Source organism: Lingula anatina, chromosome 5 (genome assembly GCF_051362555.1).
Source record: "Lingula anatina isolate TDL-2025a chromosome 5, LinAna3.0, whole genome shotgun sequence".
In the NCBI taxonomy this organism is placed as follows: domain Eukaryota; kingdom Metazoa; phylum Brachiopoda; class Lingulata; order Lingulida; family Lingulidae; genus Lingula; species Lingula anatina.
In genome coordinates this window covers 24,125,053-24,145,073 of record NC_141771.1, presented here as the reverse complement: position 1 = coordinate 24,145,073, position 20,021 = coordinate 24,125,053, and the positions used below count along the sequence as shown (strand labels likewise).

Here is a 20,021-nt window from a genome sequence, read left to right as displayed (position 1 = left end):
CCGGTGATGTGGTCATCTATAAATAAAAGCACATAAAACTGTTGGTGGGACAACCTTTTTGACCAATGATAGTTTTAGGTACTGTAGGATTTAGTGAAAAGTAATTAAAAAAGAAAATAGAAACAGGTTATACAAAGCAGACTATTGTTTGGCCAGTATTTACATTACATCTAATGATTTTTATAGCGGCCTGCTAGCCTCACTGACCCCAATTGTTACAATATATGTGATCTAAAACCTCTTTCACAACCGTATGCACGGATTTGAGGATTTCTGTATACTTGTTAAACATTTGTACTGTTGGGTGTCTGTCTTGAGCGATTATTAATTACTCTGGGATATACAGGCACGGCTCCAGGATTTCTGATAAAGGGGGACCAGAGGCGTTCAAAGGGGGGGGGGGGCACACGGCAGGGAATTGGTAGGCTATTGGGATATAAGACGATTAAATAAGGGTTGAAAACGAAGCAGTGAAGGTACATGATTGCATACTCCAATCGCCTTGATCAAGTCGCGTCGCACTCTGAAAAGACTAATTTCCACAATTTTTTATTAGGCTACTATTTTATCTATACATACAAGAAGGGATTATATTTAACACTGTTACATATATGGATACACATGTCCTATGAAGTGGTAAATATCGAAAGTCGCTCGAGGATCTTTTTTTTTTTTTTCAACCAATAAAGTCACCTTTATCATGGTAATATACGTGTGTTTGTTAGTGTATATATGTGTGTATGAGTAGTCAGATGTTTTAATTATTTCATAAGTTTAATAATAATAATAATAATAATAATAATAATAATAATAATAATATTTCATATAGGGCAGTCTACTAAGCGTTAATGCGGACCAGAACAGCAATAAAATAACTGTGAAAAAGGGGCATATTATATCGTGTTGGAGTGCTTGAAAAAAGTTCATAACAACAGCATCTCAATAAGAACACACTTTAAAAAATTCAGCATGGTTTATCATTTTCACAATATTATCACGTGATAACAACATGGTGTTCACGTGATCCAGGCGTGATTTACTCGCCGAGCTGGTCATGTTGACACCGCGGTACGTTACGGACGTAGTTGCAGGTCAATAGGCTCTGATCCCACACCAGCTGCCCGTCTTGGCTACGGGGACAGGTCATGACCACGGGCCTTGACCACACACACACCACAAACTTCCCGCAGTCGAAGGGGTGAGCCACCTTGGCGAAAGCAGTCGGGCATGCAATTACTGGAAAAAGAGAAAGCATATAATTTTTTCAAAAAATGTTGAAATGCACATTTTCATACAGGTATAAAAGCATACGTTTTTGGACACAAGCTTGCATCTTGTATGCATTCGTCTTGCTGCTTGTATTTTGCCTTGATGTGCACAGCGGTAGTTTAATGAGGCAAGCCCAAGGCAATTCACAAAGAGAGAGAGAGAGAGAGAGAGAGAGGTGACTTTCTTACCAACATTGATAACTGTCAAATATCCAGATTCTGAGTCAACGCCTGCGATGTAGTTTTCAGCTCGGCACGAGTATGATCCCGCATCCGAATCTGACACCGATTCCAAGCGCAAGGTCTTCGAGGTTATTCCCAGCGCCTCTCCATCCTTAAACCAGGAGTAGTCCGGTGTGGGATCACCAGTCGCTTCGCATGTGAACTGCACGGACTCTCCAGTCGAAACAGTGGTGTTTCTGGGTCCTGCAATGATTTGCGGTGCGGTTTTACAGAATACGTCATGAAGCTTGATATTATCAAGAAGATCCATGATTTCTCGGCTATATTGATAAGCCTCATTGACGTCTATGTCTTCCTTGCTGTTCACAAGTGCCAGGATTGAGTTCTCCAGAGCGGGAATATAACCCTTGATGCTTTCGACACCCGGTAACTGTAGATTGGTATCGTATAGGTCATACAGACGTCCAAGGTCGTACACCACACAGTCTCTGAAGTTGGCACAAACATCAGGCGGATATGTCGATGATGTAATATTTTCTGCGACACTGATCCACGCTTCCACAAACGCCATCTTCGCTGCTTGTTCTGTCTCCTCCAGAATTATGCTCTTGGCAAACGTAGACGCCCCCAGAGCCTCTTTAAGTTCCGGATCATCCGTGATGTTCGCCAGGGTCTCCGCAAACGTCGCCTCCATCTCCTCAGCCGTGAGATTGTAATCAGATTCACCGACCGTAACATTAACCCCGAAAGACGCTAATGATCCATTCGATAGTTGAGGGGTGTCAACATCTGGAAAGGTCTCCAACATGGCCGTCACGTTGTCTAACGATGCTTTGGAGTCAGTTGCAACACTTAAAAGGGAGCCAAAGACGCGACGCAGAAATCCCTCCGCTTCGTTAAAAGTGTCACAATTTTCTGCAAACATGTCGACTCTGTTTTTCTCGTCACTAAGGTTGTTGAGATCCTCATCGGTGCTGTTCTTGAAGCCAGTAATATCATCTTTTACGTCAAGGGTTTCATTTAATAGTTGTTCGCCTGCTTCGATGCTCCCAGTTTGACGAATCACCCTGTATAAGGTGTGCATCTTGACGTTCACGTCAAACTCTATCTCGCGGCGTTTTCGTCCAGCGAAGGCACCTTTAAGTGCATTCAAAAGTGCTTTAATTGTAGCTTTAGCTGCTTCCAGTAGGCTCTGCAATATATTTTTAAAGTTGATCCTTATCCTTACGGTCCTCCAACCAAGGCGGAATGCATTCACTTCACACGACACATCAAATATAGGTAAGTCGACTGTAGAAAGCTCCACTCGGAACCCACACTGCCTAACATCTAATATGGACTGCAGCCCGTAAGTGACAATCAGCTCAAACACTTTGGAGGCCGCTCTCACTGCAAACTTCACTACTTCAAGAGCAGCCTTGGCAGCTTCAATGGTTGCTTTAACCCCTTCCAGGGCAAGCTTAGCCAGTTCCAAAGCACCTTCAGCGATGTCCAGCACCACCCTTGCTTTATCCACCACGATCTGCGCTGCTGCCACAGCGGCCTTAGCAACATCCATAGCGGCCATAGGGGCTTTAACAGCTAACTTGGCCACTTTTAGGGCGGCGTATGCTGCCAACCGGATGCCCTTACAGACCACATTAGCAGCCACACAAATGGGATCCGGTATTTTGATCATGCACTTTGTCCACTTACAGCAAGGGTAAGGGATTCTGATTCGCCAGATTTTCTTATAGCACCATTTACATTTTACTCCTGGAATGCAGACTTTCTTGCAGTTTTTGATCTTGCATAATTTATCCACATCCTTTTCTGCAGCTTTCAGCTTTTGCAAAGCTTTCTCGAAAGGCCCCTTTGCGGCATCCAGCTTCTTCTTGGCACGTTCTAGTGCTGCAATAGTCTTGTCGAATGCATCATTTGCCCTGCGGACACCAGCTTTCTTTTTCTCAAGCCAGTTCTGTGCCTTACTTAGCTTACTTTTGGCCGTAGTTAGACCCTGCTGTGCTTGGGTTATCCTCTTATTGGCTTCGTTGGCAATCTTGTTTGCAGATTTCTTAAGTGCATCCAAGAAGCTGCCGTCAAAGGAGTCACTTCCGCCGGGCAGCAGTGCTCCCTCCACGATGTATGTCAGCTGATACCACTTTTTGCCAAGCGCTGCTGATATTGTCAACCGGGCGCGGAAGAGGCTCCATACCTTCCCCTCAACGTAAGTTGTCAAACTGTTCTTGGATATAAATACGTCAGCTTCTGCTCTGATCCCCAACAAACCGACCTCAGCGTGAAGCTGCAGAATGAAAGTATTGCTGTCTATGCCGAATGCAGCTCCGATCCCCGCCCCCCTTTTTAATTTCAAGAAATGACCTAGTCCCTGTTCCGTGGAAACGATAGCCAAAGCACGGGCTGCTTTCTCTCCAGCTAGCAATTGGTACACCTTCTGGAACCTGCTACACTGTCCCAACTTTCCAACCGAGTAAACGAACTCAAGATGAAGTCCAAATATCTCCAGTCCAAATACCTTAATGGTCGTCTTGTAGCGAACGCCGAACCCAGAGTAATCATCAGTGACAGACGTCACTTCACCAATGGCTTTTTGGATCGCTGCGTCTACATTTTGCTTAATGCGATTCACCTCGAGCTTGATCATCTCCGTAAAGTTGTGTTTGGCGATTTCAACATTGAATTCAACGGCGTCAAAGAAGTTCTGTGCTGCCGTTTTTAGGGCGTCCCAAGCATTATGGATGGTGTCTAATACGACAGAGAAATCGGGAAATGTGAGGTTAAGTAAATCGCCTACAATTTGCTGAATGGCGGCCTTAAGATCAGCGAGGGCGGTGTTGACTAAGTTCAGCAGTGTTGCCACGGTATTGGAGAGAAGATCCTTGAACCTCTGTAGATTTTCACTGAATACCTAGAACAAACCATCGATAATCTGTATGATAACAGATAATAAATGCAAAGATCATCCAACTTTGTTCTTAAGCAAAAAAAAATTCTTACAATTACTCCACCCACCCCCGTGTAAAATATATGAATTTATTAATTTTAGACTGATAAATCAAAGGTTTAAATTAAGATCTATTTCACGATTGTTGTCCCTATCGAATGATGTTCATACCTTCATGAATCGATCCACGACTTGTTTGATATCTAAGATGTCATTGATAAGATCAACGGTCGGCAGGTTCTTGATTTTCTCTGACTGGTCATAGGTAACGAAAGCATAGACCGTGTGTCGGTTGTCAAACAGCCAATTTCCTATTGTAGAATAAATTTATTCAGATAATTCACGAAAAGCAAAAATAATTGTACGAAAGAAAAATTACAGATAAAACCATGTGACCATCACTTGTCATTGTTTGACAGATGCATAAATTATGCAAATATCAATATTGAGCCAAAGTGTACATATACTGGTTTACACGTGGTAAGGTACCCAGTCCCTGTATCACAAAAAGAGCTAAACCCCTCAGCTAACTGACTTATACCGAAGTTGACTGCACTAAATTTACGTTGGGGTTTAAGAAAAAACTAAAATGCTAGCTTCCTAGATCTAGGTTGATTTTCATTTCCGGTTTTAGTTACGCGCTCGAGAAAGTCTTCAAAAACAGGAAAAGGAAATTTTCCGAAGATGTGTCGCCTTGTGAATCCTTCGGTCTTGAAAAAACGTTTATCATCAATAAAGTAAGGCAAAACATAAATGTACTTTGGTTAAGAACTCTATTTATTTGTTTATATTTGATACAAGTCAATCAAAGATCAAAGGAAAGAAATGCTTGTCTTGAAAAACTGTCATCAGACATCTACCCGTAGCAGCAAAAAGTGGAAACAAAAGCGGAGATATCGATTTTTAATTTTTTTTCATTTAAATTTGAATAAAATTGAGTAATATCCAAAGAGCGCTATCCTATGGAAAACACTATCCTTTGGATAAAATTGTTATCCTTTGGAAAGTTATCCTGAGGATAGCGGCCTTTTTAACCACTGGAAAGCAATATCAGTGACAAAATTATGTATTTAGTGTTTAGTAAACATTACTTAACCCAAAGGATAATTACCCAGGAATTTTATCTAATGGGTAGTGTTTTCCAGAGGATAGCGCTATCTAGTGTTGATGAAACTGGGCCCAATATTTTCCTGTGAAAGAAACACAGTTAAAAATATAATTAAACCAACCTTAACTGTTCCTTAAAATATACTAGTGCATGTAGATGATGTGACTTACCTAGTATGGGGATGTACCTGAAGGGTTGATACTGAGCCGAAGTGACAAGAATATTCCTGGAGGGTTGGCGTTTACTCCGCACCACTGTCTGGGTTCTAGGCCTAGTAAGAAAGGGTTGATTCACATTTTAACACCGTTGGAAACAAGAACCTGTTTTATATATGTGTGTGTGTGTGTGTGTGTGTGTGTCAGAGAGAGAGAGAGAGAGTCCGAGAGCACTTACCACCAACCGACATGTGGGTTTCCAGACTGGAGACACCCAGCTCTCTAACTCTTATGCTTCGCTGCTTTCCAAACAATTTAAACTTGAGGGTGCACGATGCAACGACGTTCAGTTTCACAAGAGCATTCCACTCCTCCAGGAATACGTGGGTAAGCAACTGGAAAATACCAAAGTATGGTGTGACAAATTCAGTACGACAGAAAGCTTGACTAGTAACGGTGGTTAAAGAAGCTAGGGCTGCTGAGTACTGCAGTTTTGTACCCAAAGTACTTTACTGTATACGAGGCATGGTGTCCTATTTTGGAAAGTGAGATGGAAGACTCAAGATTTTCATGAAAAATGGTGGTTGAAACTGCTCTGTATATTTATTACGGAAATTTTATCAGTTTAAATCTGTTCTTCTTGTGGAATATTGCATATGACACTTTCCGTTTTCATTTTAAATATTTAGATTGATATCAAATCTTTAGGCCTAATAAGACAAGCTGGCGACATGTGGCCAACAAGATCACTCACTGACAGTGGGTTTCGAGGAAGCCCTACGTAGATATCGGTTTCAGCTGAGATGTCGAAGATGCTGACGTTCTTGGTGACGCTTCCCCCAAGCCACATGTGAGCTTTTGGGAAAACTCTGAAATGAATTTGTCACCAAACGATAACAAATTGTGAGATCATTTGTTACTTGTGTAGGCTATTTTGCAAAAAGTGTCCTGTATCCTTCTGTCTGTACATGTATAATTTGAGTGTAATTAGTAAACACGCTACCGTGAAAAAAGGTCAATAAAAAGTGATAATATAAACCGAAAAATTGCCAAAATATTTTTTTGAACCTGATAAAATGATTAATGTTTACCTTAACTAAAATGTAAAATTAAAATGTATAATTTCTTACGGGTACTGGAAGAATTCATCCCCATTCCAGAATGTCAACTCTGACGCTGTATAGTGCACGTTTATCTCCTTAACTACTGACAAGCCAATACCATTCAGGACCAACTTAAATCCACCCTTCTCCTCCATATTACTTATCACCTTCAGCTGACTGAGGAGCTCTCTAGATCCCGGAGGAAACATCAGGAAGATTGTGCCGCCATAGGCTCTGCATATGTCAACTATTAGACAAAACTTATTTCCATTTAGTGGTTTGGGGAGAGATATTTCGTTGCCATATACGCTAAGGTTGAAGCCACTTTCAAACTGAAAGATGGAGTACAGTTTGTTGTCGAACAAAGGCGCACCACTACATGCCCGTACTTTCTGAACATCTCGCCCGTGCAAAAGATCTGTCTTCAGTTCATTGATTGAGAGAATATCGAAACCCGTTGACGAAAATTTTAACCAGTTCGGTAGTGCCTTGTAAATATTCTCTAAATAAGTGGACAAAAAAGACCCGGATTTTATAAAGTCATACACATCTCTAGGCGTTAAATTAAATGAAAGACAATCTTTGTTTCGGTCAGTTGCCAGCATGGTTCCGTGCGATTCATCATAACTCAAAGATCCAATTTTCATCATGAATCTTCCGTTCGGGTTGTGTACTGCCATACCTGTGACTGACATAGGAAGGGCAATGTCATTGACTTCAATAAAGACGATACCAAGTGTGAAGATGACGTTGGGGTCAGAGTTCAACTTGTACCATTCAGCTGTGGACGAAAGACGGACTTCCACATCAGCGCCCTCTGTACATCGAGTCAATGTGACCACAGCACACCCTCGTGGCAAAAGTTTACGAGGGATATTGTTTCGCTGGAAAACGCTTGTTTCGTTGCTTGCTGATAAAAGAAAGTTTTGTTTGAGAAAAATAAAAGGGAACAAAATCCACATAACACGAAGCAAATGGGACCATTAATTATACTGGGTGGGTACTATACAGAGAAAACAACCCCCAAATAGGTAAACGCTGTGTGACGTGTATGTTTAGCAGATTTTTTTTATTTATTTAAATGTTAAAATGCACACTTATTTAAAAAAATCAAAACTTAAAGTGTAATAGTAATACTTTCATTATTTGAGACGTCATGTTAATAAAATCATCCAAATAAACTGTGAGTTTATTATCTGGCATAGTGAATTTATTCTATTTAAAATATGTTGAATAATTTTGACATGTTCTCACATTCACAGCTCAGACCGTCGCTGCTGAGTTCCCCACTGCTGCAACTGCACACAAATGATCCAATGGTGTTCTCACAAATGTCTTGGCACCCTCCATTGAACAAGTTACACTCATTTATATCTGAAAACAAAATATAAAACATCAAGTATCCGCATACCCTTTCTTCCAAGGCGGTATCTAAATATAAAGTGTTAAATGTTAAGTATAGGATAGGTTTCAATGAAGTGGCAGGGGTGCACATGTAACTAGTAACTAGGCCAGAATCAAGTTGACGGCACAACAGGTGATATTTATACGCAACGAAAGTATTTAAAAAGGGAGAATGGGTACCTTAAGTAATGCAGACAGGCAATGTTATTTTGCATGTTATGTCCTCAAAAAATTGTGACGACAGCATGACGTCGAAATGACGTCCCGAGGCTGCAGCGTGCCTAAATGTACAACATAAGTGGACTGACCTTCACACGTAATACCGTCTTGTCCCAACTGGTATCCCGAGTCACATTCACACCTGAAGGAACCAGGTAGGTTGTTACACCCCTGTGCACAGCCTCCGTTATTGATGCTGCATTCATCTACATCTGTAATGCATCAGAAACGAAATATTTGTAGCACCCTAAAAATACGTAGTGCATTGATATGAAGACCAGACAATTCTGGTGTTTTTAGCCTCCAAATTCTAAAAAAATATCAATTTATCTAACAAAAAGGCCAAATACGGCGGTTTTCTTATGATAGGCCTATTTGATTTATTTATTTATTTTTTTTTTTATTTTTTTTTTTTACTGAAAATGCCAATGGTAACCAAGATGTAATTTGATTTAGCCAATTCCACCATTTTTATAAAATATGATTCCCCAAAACGACAACAAAAGGCAAATTAAATAAGATCAACCAGACGGTATACACCGATTAGGCTTTGTCAATTTCACCATTCGTTTATTTCAAACAGCACACATTTCGCGCATGCGCAGTCGTTTGAATGATGTGCTGATACTTGTATTAGTTTGACGTATCATGTTCCAGGTATCATGGGCCAGAATAAAATAATATGTAATTTGGCCGTAGGGGGTTGAGATAACAACAGGTGACATACCGTATAGCCAATAAAAAACAAGACTACTGGTACGCGTTTAATCGATAACTGATTTAATACTCGTCAGATTACCATCCGCCCCCTTCCTTATGAATAGGTATTACTTTATTAATACAATGCAACCGACGTGTAGCCGCATGTTAGAAGACAATGTGTGTTACGCACAGCAGTAGGAGGCCGCTAGCCCTTCCCAGCAAGGAGTCAACTAAGCCGCAAGTTAGAGGACAATGCGTGATTACTAACAGCAGTAGGAGGCCGCTACCGCTCCCCAGCAAGGAGTCAACACAGCAGTGCGTAACCCGGGCTTAATTAGGGGTTATTAGTTGTCCACTTATGATCGGTATTGTTCGTCTTGATTGCAGCACACTTCCTACTCACTATTGGTTCGCCCGCCTCTTCTTTAAATGCTCTCTCAAACCATTCCTCAGTCAGCCGAGAATGGAAACACGTTTATCTGCCGATAAACTTCGTCGTTGATGTATTATTTGGCATCATTCTACAGTGGGTCATAAGGCTCTATCTATGATTTTTATCGTCTGGCATTTTACCAGATTAAGCTGACGCTTGAAAACTGAATTTAATGAATAATTTTCTCACGTGCACGTATCCAGCTAATTTTACGACAATAACTTCCAGGGCACCTCCGCCATTTGCAATTGTAGACGAACCACGTGTTTCCAACTGATAGGTCAATACAACTATGCCAGACCCATTGCACGATAAAAAACAGTTTATATTTAATGAATTAAAAAAAAAAAACATTTGAGGATCGCGATTTTCTTTTGATAAACTATCGATGGTATCCCTGTATTAAATCTTCCACTGCTACCCCCTCTATTGTAGTGTAGCATGACTCGTATCACAAGATGGTCTTAGAAATGAAGTAATTAAGACAGGCCTACACTCTGATAGTTTTAAGTCTATTATAAACCCTAATGTCGTTTCTTGTCATTCTTTCTAGAACTCCCTGAGCCATCGCAAAGTTATTTGCCAGGACATTAAAAGGCTACTTCTTAACGGATTTTTATTTTATTTTCACTGAGTCCAAAAATGTTCGAGGACGTCTCTGTCGTTATCGCCGTTTCTCGGACGTCATTTAAACGGCGTTGAACGGCAGTCCCAGACAAATGATCGGCAGTTTCTAAATAAAAGAACTTGTAAATGCTGCATCTAGCCAGTTATTGTTCCTAAGTAAAGAGAGGCGATAATGATCTGTTCTTTCTTCTAGCTTAGTTTGTCGACTAAAATGAACAATTTTAGGCCTACAATGCAACCACCAATTATTACGACCATTAGGGGCCTAATGAGGTTCTGTTCTTTGCTACACTCCCTTTCTTCATGATCGCCAAACCTGTGGGGTGCTGTGTTTTAAATATATAAAAGGGGTCTCGCGAGGTAAAGCTATAATAATGAACTAAAATCCTATGAATAGGCCTATCTAATAAACCATGAAGCACGTAGCCTAGGCCTCTTCTTTGACCGACATCAAATTTTTACATTCTTTGTTATAATAAGAGGGCGAACGTAGTCTAATTTGTCTTTTCGTGGTGATTTTGCTCGAAATAGCGGAGTCAAGTAAATCGGTGATTTACCGTTGGTAAGAGTAGCAATCATCGCTCCTGCGTCCTCACAGATTACTTTCTAATCCCCCGTAATTAACGCAGTCAGGAATAAGCGCTGAAATAGGGGATTTTGTATCAGGGAAAAAATTAGTATTTATCTTTTGTTATCACGTATCTGTATTATGTAATCCTGTAACTCATTTTCCCAAGGCAACCACCAATTATGACGACCATTAATGAAGTTCTCTGCTACACTCTCTCCTCATGATCACTTGCTCGATCGTGAAACCCTGGAGGTGTTGGGTATATATTTGGGGTAGTTTACTATAGCATGCTACACTCTCCTCATGATCACTTGTTCGATCGTGAAATCTGGAGTGAAACCCTTGGTTTGTCTAACAATGGTTTAAATAAATAAAAAAAGGGTGTTAGGGAGGTGAAGTTGCTTAAGTCATAAGAATAATGAACGAAAAAATACGATGAACATTTAATACACCACGAGGCACGTATGTTTTGACCGCCATCGCCTTTTTTACATAAGATGTTTCATCAAGAGGGCAGATGTAGTCCAATATGTCTTTTGTTGGTTATTCTGCTTCAGGTGGCTGAGTTTAGTTGATCGATGATGTACTGTTGGTAAGAGTAGCTATCATCACATCCGCGTCCTAACGGATTACTTTCCAACCCCCCATAATTAACGCAGTCAGGAATAGGCGCTGAAATAGGGGGTATTATATCTGAAATTAATTTTTGTAATTATCTATCCGTAAAATAAGAATCGTTACATTATCACGTATTTTTCCAGATTGAAAATATATTATAATATGCACACTGATCAAATTATAAAGAAAATCTCCAGATGTAAACAAAGGACAGTCAAGTATCACTCATCCCAGGCTGCAGGGCAGAAAAAGAGAATTGAATGGAGCGCGAGTGATCTGGCAACCCTACAATTTCGTCATAATGATTCATGGGCAAACAATAGAAGCATGAAATTAACACCTTTTACAGTGTGAAGGACGACACCTAATGAGGCTTTTGTTTTTCCCCCTGGATGGTTACTACAAAGTAAGAATGTTGACGTAAGTGTTATCTGCTTCCTGGTGAAGACTTTTGCGTGTTCAAAGGAACAATGGAAATGTCATATCAAAACAAAGAGCCACATTTCCCTACTTAGGTGGCCAAAATATTGTCAATGAAACGCAAAAAAAAAAAAAAAAAAAAAAAGAGACAAAATCACCAGCTGTTACTGACTGAGTCTAACTCAAATGCAAAAAGGTACGCACAGCGACAAAGCGCTATTGTAAACAATGACCCGACGATGAGATCAATAGATGTATAAATGACTTATTGTACTATAAAATTGTACCCCTGCCCCTACTTGTATATTATTACACACATAAGGCCATCCTATACCAGAGTTGCAGATTGATTTTTCATTATGCAGTCTCTTGCACTGAAGAAAAATACTCATATATAATTTGCGGTCCTAGTAGAGGGTCGGTCCTCACTCAAATCAAAATAAACTAGCAAACATGAAAATTGACATAGCTGTATTAGGATGTAAAGTGTTGAGAACCCTTTAAACACGGTGTATGGTAATATAAACGTTTAGACAAATTTTAATTTTAATTTCAATTTAATTTTATTTATTTTTAATTAAAATTAATATTACCGAAATGAGTAAATGACGTTTGCGTCATGTATCAATATTTGTGCGTATAATAGTACCTACGTTATAAACATTCAGCAAAGATCTTTGGAAGGCCGCTATTTCGTCGTTTATATCAAATGAAAACTATCTGATACCCATCGTATCAATCATTATACCATGATAAGCGATTAGCATACTAATTTATGTCCCCAGTCATAATAACTTTAACAATTACAACAATCCTCCCTACTCTGCTTTTCGTTGCAAAAACAATTAGCCACAACTGTTTTAATATTTAAAGATATCAATAATAATGATAATTCCAAAATTTCAAAAGTACCTTTGGGGTACGAACTCCCGTCGGTTAGGTTACAACGTTTGCAACGACGGTAACCGTTATTCCACCAGTACTATTACACTTTCACACCGATATCGACAGATCTGTATTGCCGCGCATGCCGAAGCTTTGCGGAAATTGCCGAAGGCTAGGAAAATTCTTCAAAATATATAATTTTATTACTTTTAATCAACTCTCTCACTGCCCTGAGGTATAATGGCTAAAACCTTTCAGTTGTCACCAGACTTTGTAATTTGGGAGAAAAAAGTGAAACAGGAACTTCTGGTGATGAGTAATAGATTATAGTGCTGCAAGGTCTTGTTTTCTATCCCTGATGTACGAGTAGCTTTTTTACAGTTTCTATAATTCTCTTAACGTATGAAAATATGCAGGTTTTCTGATACAATAAGACTTTGATAAAATCAAAACCAATTTTACTTTTCAAGTCGGGAGTCGGGATAAATATCGGCAAGGTGGAGATATTTCTCGCCGGCGCTTCCGCAACAGCAAGACTGAAGGACGCAAGTTACAAAGCGAAACATGTTTAGTCAAGTTAAAGACTTAATTACCGGCCTAACAGCGGCGATAGTGACTCCCGCTGTGAACGACTTGCGCTGTCTATCGTAATCCCCCTATCATTAACACTGTCGGGGGCACACGCACGTTCGCCGTGCGTGTGCTATTAAAGTGACCGGGGACTTAGGCTTCGTTCACATGCAATGTCTATTTTCTAAATTCTATTTTCTATTCGCGCTATCTTATGATCATGGTCTGTGCACTGAATATCCCGCCGCGTAATTACTGGCAGCGCGAGCCAGTTACTTATAGTAACTTATAGTAACTGGCTCGCGCTGCCAGTAATTACGCCGCAGGATATTCAGTGCACAGACCGTGATCATAAGACATACCGAAAATAGAAAATAGAAAATAGAAAATAGACATTGCATGTGAACGAAGCCTAAATAGCTACACGGTACTAGTAAAATAATTTTATAGTTTTCTAAAAAGGAAATAAGTAACTTCTGAAATGCAGGAAAACAATGCCAATTACACGTGATTACGACGGCAAAAGATTATTGTGACGTCACTATAATATCGAAATGACGTCAGCAGCGTGCCTAAATGTATAACATAAGTGGACTGACCTTCACACGTAATACCGTCTTGTCTCAGCTGGTATCCCGAGTCACACTCACACCGGAAGGAGCCAGGTAGATTGATACAAACATGTACACAGCCTCCGTTATTAATGCTGCATTCATCTACATCTGTAATGCATATATATACATGTACGCCATAGATATACTATGAGTCATTGGGCTATACGTGGAATATTTGGTGTGTTGTAGAGCTCCAGGCTAGACAATACCCGAGTTAGCTCGGTGACGAATGCTGTATTATGCTTATACCACGGTCTCAGATTGGCTGCTACATTGCTCTTACAATATTTTTACTCATACATGTTCAGGGTAGAGATTGGAAGATACTCTAGACAATTTTATAGTTAGTGAGAACGTACAGGTCCGAAACCAGCGATTTCAAAAGCGGGTATTTTAACCAAATACGTCCATGGGCCTGGATCACCTTTTACCCAAAATGGATCATTTCCAGGCAAAAAGGACGGTTCATAGTTCATTCTTTAGAGTCTGATTTGCTATGAGAAAGTCAGCACAAGTATTACTAAATAGTCATTCCGTGAGTTACACCTTTCATAATTTCAGAGAGGTTTCAATTAAGACAGTGTTCAGAAAAATATTACTTTTTCACACCTTCCCCCTTTTATCACTTATTAAAAAATGTGATAATCTTACCCCTCACGTGTTCCACTTCACGTTCTCGTAATTAATATAAGTTATATCCAATATGGCATTTATGTAATTGTTATTATTATTGTTACTATTATTGCATTTCTTATAATCATACTGATGATTTTATATTTCAGTAGGACACGCCCTCCCCTTCATGTTCCCTACAAAGCAGGATCCATACTCTGATACTGTATTATCTATTAGAGCTCTCCTGTTATTCAATCTACCACTTCTAGATATCAATCTTGCACTGCGGATTATGAAATTACACATTCATTCCCATGATTCCTAGAACCGGAACCGGATCATTGGTGAGCAACCTTAGTTGGATCGACTATTTCTACAATCTTTGAATCCCGAACATGTTAATAAGGACCTGCTTTCAAACGAAATTTACACTAGATACACTCCTCCATCAGTCCACATACCTTGGTTACAACCTGATCCCTCCCATCCGGCACAACAAACCTGTTTGGTACAGTATGAGGTAACAATTCTATATAAAAAAAAGGAATCCGATTTTATAAATAATGCTCACTACTATACTCATTTCCATAATTATTTGAACTAAATGTAGGTTTATTATTTATTTTACAAACGAAGGCACCTGAGTGCTCAGAAGTGAAAACGACTACTATTTAAAGCCATGTTTCGATTTGAAGTAGATTTTGAATTTACATTTGCCTGCCCGGAGACCAGTGTCAATTGGTATTTCACAAACTGGTCTTTCGAATTTTACTTTTTTCTTCTGTCCAGCTATTGAGTATATACCCGGTACCTTATCTAATTTTCTTACCTGAAACGAATACATTTCCACCAAACGCATTTAGTCGTATACCGCTGAACTTTTAAGCAGGTGACATTTTTTGAACAGAAAGACCCTGTCACAATGGGTGCTAATGCTGCCAACCTGCAGGAGAAATAAACCAAGAATTCTTGAAACCCTAAATTCGATGAATTAATAAAACATACAGACACTCTAACAGTGCAAAAGATAGGTTTTTCACAAGATATTCACATATATGTCTTTAAAAACACCCCCGTAGAATGTAATTTGGTTCTCTGTTACCTTGTCATGAAACCTCAATCTCAATAACATATTCTGAAAAGCTTGTTACTTCATATTGAAGGTAGTAAGGAGTCTCCTGTCGTAGCTCCGTACAATGCAATCTGCTCACGTGCAGGTTTAACTGTTTCCATCTAGCCAAAAGTTACAGGGAGACTTTTGAAAAAAAAACCTATTATATATGCTGCCCTGGTAGAGAGTACGACCAGTGCTTGAGAATGAGTCAGAGTAATGATAGTACTGTACAATGACCTTGTCATATTGTACGATATACGTCAGTGATACTGTTTGCACCAGTTCACTTTGAGAGAAAATACAGACCTAACATTTAATATGGAATATTCTCCAAATCATTTTTCATCATTTTTCCTAGGATTAAAATCGTGTTAATAACTTTTAATTATCTCTTTGACATCAGTTCATTAATTGAATTCGCCAGTGAAGCTAACAAAAATAAATTACTCATTCTATGTCATACGACAATCATTAAAATAGATAGTTTGGATCGTCTGTAAAAAAGTTACACACTCCGCAAAGACCCTCATACATGTATCAGTGTCTAGTCACAGTAACGGGCACTGTACGCATGACCTCTTCTGGCTGCTACCAGCGCTTTCAAGCGGCAAGCAAATCTTTGGGATAGATTTTTAGAGCTCAATCTGGAATAGCATTCCTGGCATCGGTCAGAACTTGTCCAATTTGGTTCAATTTTGTTGTAGACATGTAGGCCGTGAAGAACGATATTTTATTGCAATAAAACGCTATTGTGAGGCTCCACGTTTGATCCAATGAAGGGAGTTTTATCAATCAGTTCAAATATTTTATATTCTACATGTTTTAATTCTCAAAATTCTTTTTATCCACCCAAGTCAAAACCCTCTGATAGAGATTCCATTCCCCTACCACAAAGGTTGCAATTGGTGCTCGGACATTTAAGAAAAAAATATTTTTTAAAGATAATTTTCCAAGCTAATAAATCTCACGGCGAACTGAACTGAGTTGAGCGATGGTTTCAATTATTTAAAAGAGAGATATTTCAGTTACTACTGGGAGATATTAAGTTGTAAATTTCTAGTTGGTGAAGTTTTATAACTAATGCATTTTTAACCCGAGGAATTGAATAACAAAAGACAAAACTGTCATATCATTTTATTACTTAAGTGTTTATTTAGCTAATCCATCATTTTGGTAAGGTGAACCGAAACATTTCCAGGGACGATTTTGTACGTTGGTATGATTTAATTGGTAGGAGTGTTGGACAGAAAATAAATTCTAGCTGGTAATTGTTTGGCTGTATAAAAAGAATAATAATGCAACAGAAATACTGGATAACAAGGTTTTCACGTCTTAATTCATTGAGTGTATTTTATTTATTTCTGTTCACAATTCAGAAAAGGGCGTTTATAGAATGCAGTACCAATGGCAACCTTGTCAGTGATAAAAATATCGTATGTATTATTGCGTACATTTGGTCTTAATGTCTATTTTTCTCAGAGGAGAGGAAAGAGAAGTTTTTGACCTTCAACAATGTTTCAAGGACAGGTGTTTTTTCGTGATTATATCATTTGTTTTAAATTTCAGCAACAAAATGACAAACTGACAACTGAAAATTAGTTAACACCACTCTAGAAAAACTTGTCAAATTTTAATTAAATTGCACAATTCCCAATATACATGTATTGTAAGAAATGAAATTACCATTTGCTGACACGTTAGGAAAACTGCTTTTCAATATTAAGGTACAATACCGATAATTTATTAGGTGTCCATAAAGTTGAATATAAAGTGCATTAATTTACCATCTGTCTTCTTTTAATAGGACGAGTTCCGCCTCCGATAGAAATCCAAACATTAATTAACATATTTGCACATTCTTATTTCTTTATTTCTTCACTTGAGTTTTTAACCATTTTTGTTTAATTAATTTTATTCATGGTCACTTATCGATTACTTCCTAATATGCAGTACAAATATTAAAGAGAGTCATTCTTATAAGAATTATAACAGATATTCTAAGACATTCCAAATAGACAAAAATATACAGCTAAAACATTTCAACATTTCAAGTAAATTACTAGATCTTACATCTGCCATATTACATTACAGGTGTTGGCCACAAAAAAAAAAAAAAAAAAAAAAAAAAAAAAAAAAAAAAAAAAACTCATTTGTGGGTCTGGGGTGAATTAATTAGCTTACCTACTTGAGCCATTAAATTGAATTTTCATTTTGTAGCGTAATCTTTATACAGTATCACTGCCATTGCACATTAAGGCGTAGTTATCATCTTCTGCCTTTTTTAACATGCAAACGTTCTCTAACCTGAACCTGCTATTTCATATCTGCCATTTTTATTCATGTTCTACTCTAGAGTTAAACATTGCCAAACTACTGCTACACACGTTCAGATACCATTCTACTGTAAAGGCACTGCTCTGGTGGACCATCACGTATAGATAACTTTAACTGTCAATGTGTAAGACCTCCTTATCCATTGTATTTTACAATCATCGAATGATTTTCCTTTGTAAAAATGATGATAAAATGTTGACCCCTAAGTATATTAATACCGATACATATAAACCATATGTGAAAATACTCGAGTTAAACATAAATGTTGTCAAGATTGTCACGTTTTTGTACGTGTCTTTCCTTCATTTGACAGAAGTGAAAAATAAAACAATCAAACTCACCACCCAAGTACTAGCAACAGATAGAGAGAGTTCATCTTCGATCTTCTTCACGGAAAATAATTCACGTCTGCCGCGTCTGCAGGACGGGTGAATTATACGTGTTGAAATTATACTACAGTGAATATATACACCGAGAACCTGTACGTTATCCACGTTACAGGACAAATTGTAATTATCTTTTATACCTTAATCAGCAAGGAAAAACATTTGAGAACTGCGATCGACTATGCATATGTAAAACGTCTCAGAGAAAAACCACAATGTGCATATTTAAGGTATTTTCCCCTTGACGTATCATCCACTATTAGGGCATGCTTCCATTAAAACTATCATTTAAGGTTGGCTGGTCCAACCCGCGGGGACTCTCGCTGAATTCCATCAGAATTACAGATAAACACTCCTCCATTTTTTTTCCAACTTACTCGCATAATCACCAACTGTTTCAGTTTGCCAGGAGTAGGCGTGTAATATTTTAATCTGACTTCATTCACAAGAGTCTCCGTGGATTTGAATCGATAAACACTGTACGTAGACCGATAGTTTCATCGGGAATGGGCCCTCTTTGTTTCAATAATTGGTATTAGCCGTGTTCACTTCTGTATGGATTCCGGTTTTTAGGAGTCGTCGATTGCAGTTTTGAAATGCTTCTGCTTGCTGATTAAGGTATAAACAAAGAATATTAATGGATGGGAACTATTTGTTAAGTAAAAATGTCACATTTATTTTAATTAAAATTGCAAATTGATGAATAAAATAAATTCAGATGAGTGTAAGCCCATGAAGTTATTAAGTGAAAGTCCCATTTTCGTAAGACTCAATTTGTGTGAAAATTATAATATAAATTGCCTGGCACGCCTTGCCTTAACTTAAAGTAATCGGGTAAAGTCCGAAATTTTTTTAGGTCTATGTTGTTGATCGTACTGCTCTGCGAGGGGGCGTGCCAACCAACTGAGCTGATTACATTGAATGCGTCTAAGAATCTCTGCTGAGATACATGTAGATCCATACAGCTAATATGATAACTTCTATTCTGAACACAGCCTTAGGGACCATTCCCAGACCATATCGTACTAACTGTGAGATGATCTGTATCAGAGGGGATTATCACTAAATTTTAATCAGCTTTAGTGGTTTGAATGTCTGTCACGCCTACTGAAGCTGCTAGGATGTAATTGGCTATCGTTTCCAGCTTCAGTAGGCGTGCCAGACATGCAAGCCCCTTAAGCTAAAAACAAAGAAATGAGAATCCTTCTATAATAACTTCTTTGCTTCCCTGCTGGCATTACATTTATGAAAGTATAATCCATTCAAAATTTTGCTGGAATGAAGTTTAGTTTTTAAATTATTTTGATGCTTTCATTTGTAGTAACTTTTGATGCCCTCATTTGCTCATACATGTATACATGTATGTAATTCGGTTACCTGGAGACATAGACGAGAAATTATTAATGCATGCTGCAACGGAAATAGTTAACAAACCTGTATGTTGTTGACATGTCGTTGACGAATGTAAGCTGGGGACGCTATAGTTGCCTATGAGCGCATTCAGAATAAGGTAATCCGCCGACTAAATATGGCGGGTCCCACTTCAAAAGCGATGTCGCTGATTCCCGATGATCTCCGCGCCTCCGCACATACATACAAAATGCTTGGAAACATAAAATTGTCTGTTATATATCCACCCATTATATATATATATATATATATATATATATATATATATATATATATATATATATATATATATGAAAATTAAACAGTTAATGAACATGCATGTGCTTCCTAGATTTTTT

The 20,021-nt window shown here is 38.5% G+C and overlaps 2 protein-coding genes across 2 annotated transcripts; both read right to left on the bottom strand.

Annotated features, from left to right (window-relative positions):
- Positions 1-557: 557 nt before the first annotated feature.
- LOC106171955 (uncharacterized) lies at positions 558-4,705 on the bottom strand. The gene is made up of 3 exons (XM_087013528.1): positions 4,567-4,705; positions 1,458-4,359; positions 558-1,236 (listed from the first exon to the last, which is right to left on the bottom strand). Exons 1-3 carry the CDS (start codon positions 4,570-4,572, stop codon positions 1,037-1,039), a joined length of 3,108 nt encoding a protein of 1,035 aa, XP_086869654.1. The 5' UTR covers positions 4,573-4,705; the 3' UTR covers positions 558-1,036.
- Positions 4,618-18,361, bottom strand: LOC106173528 (uncharacterized). The gene is made up of 11 exons (XM_013554688.2): positions 18,229-18,361; positions 15,269-15,382; positions 14,901-14,968; positions 13,810-13,932; positions 8,474-8,596; positions 8,016-8,135; positions 6,789-7,671; positions 6,413-6,527; positions 5,897-6,053; positions 5,674-5,774; positions 4,618-4,706 (listed from the first exon to the last, which is right to left on the bottom strand). Exons 1-10 carry the CDS (start codon positions 18,261-18,263, stop codon positions 5,674-5,676), a joined length of 1,839 nt encoding a protein of 612 aa, XP_013410142.2. The 5' UTR covers positions 18,264-18,361; the 3' UTR covers positions 4,618-4,706.
- Positions 18,362-20,021: the final 1,660 nt, after the last annotated feature.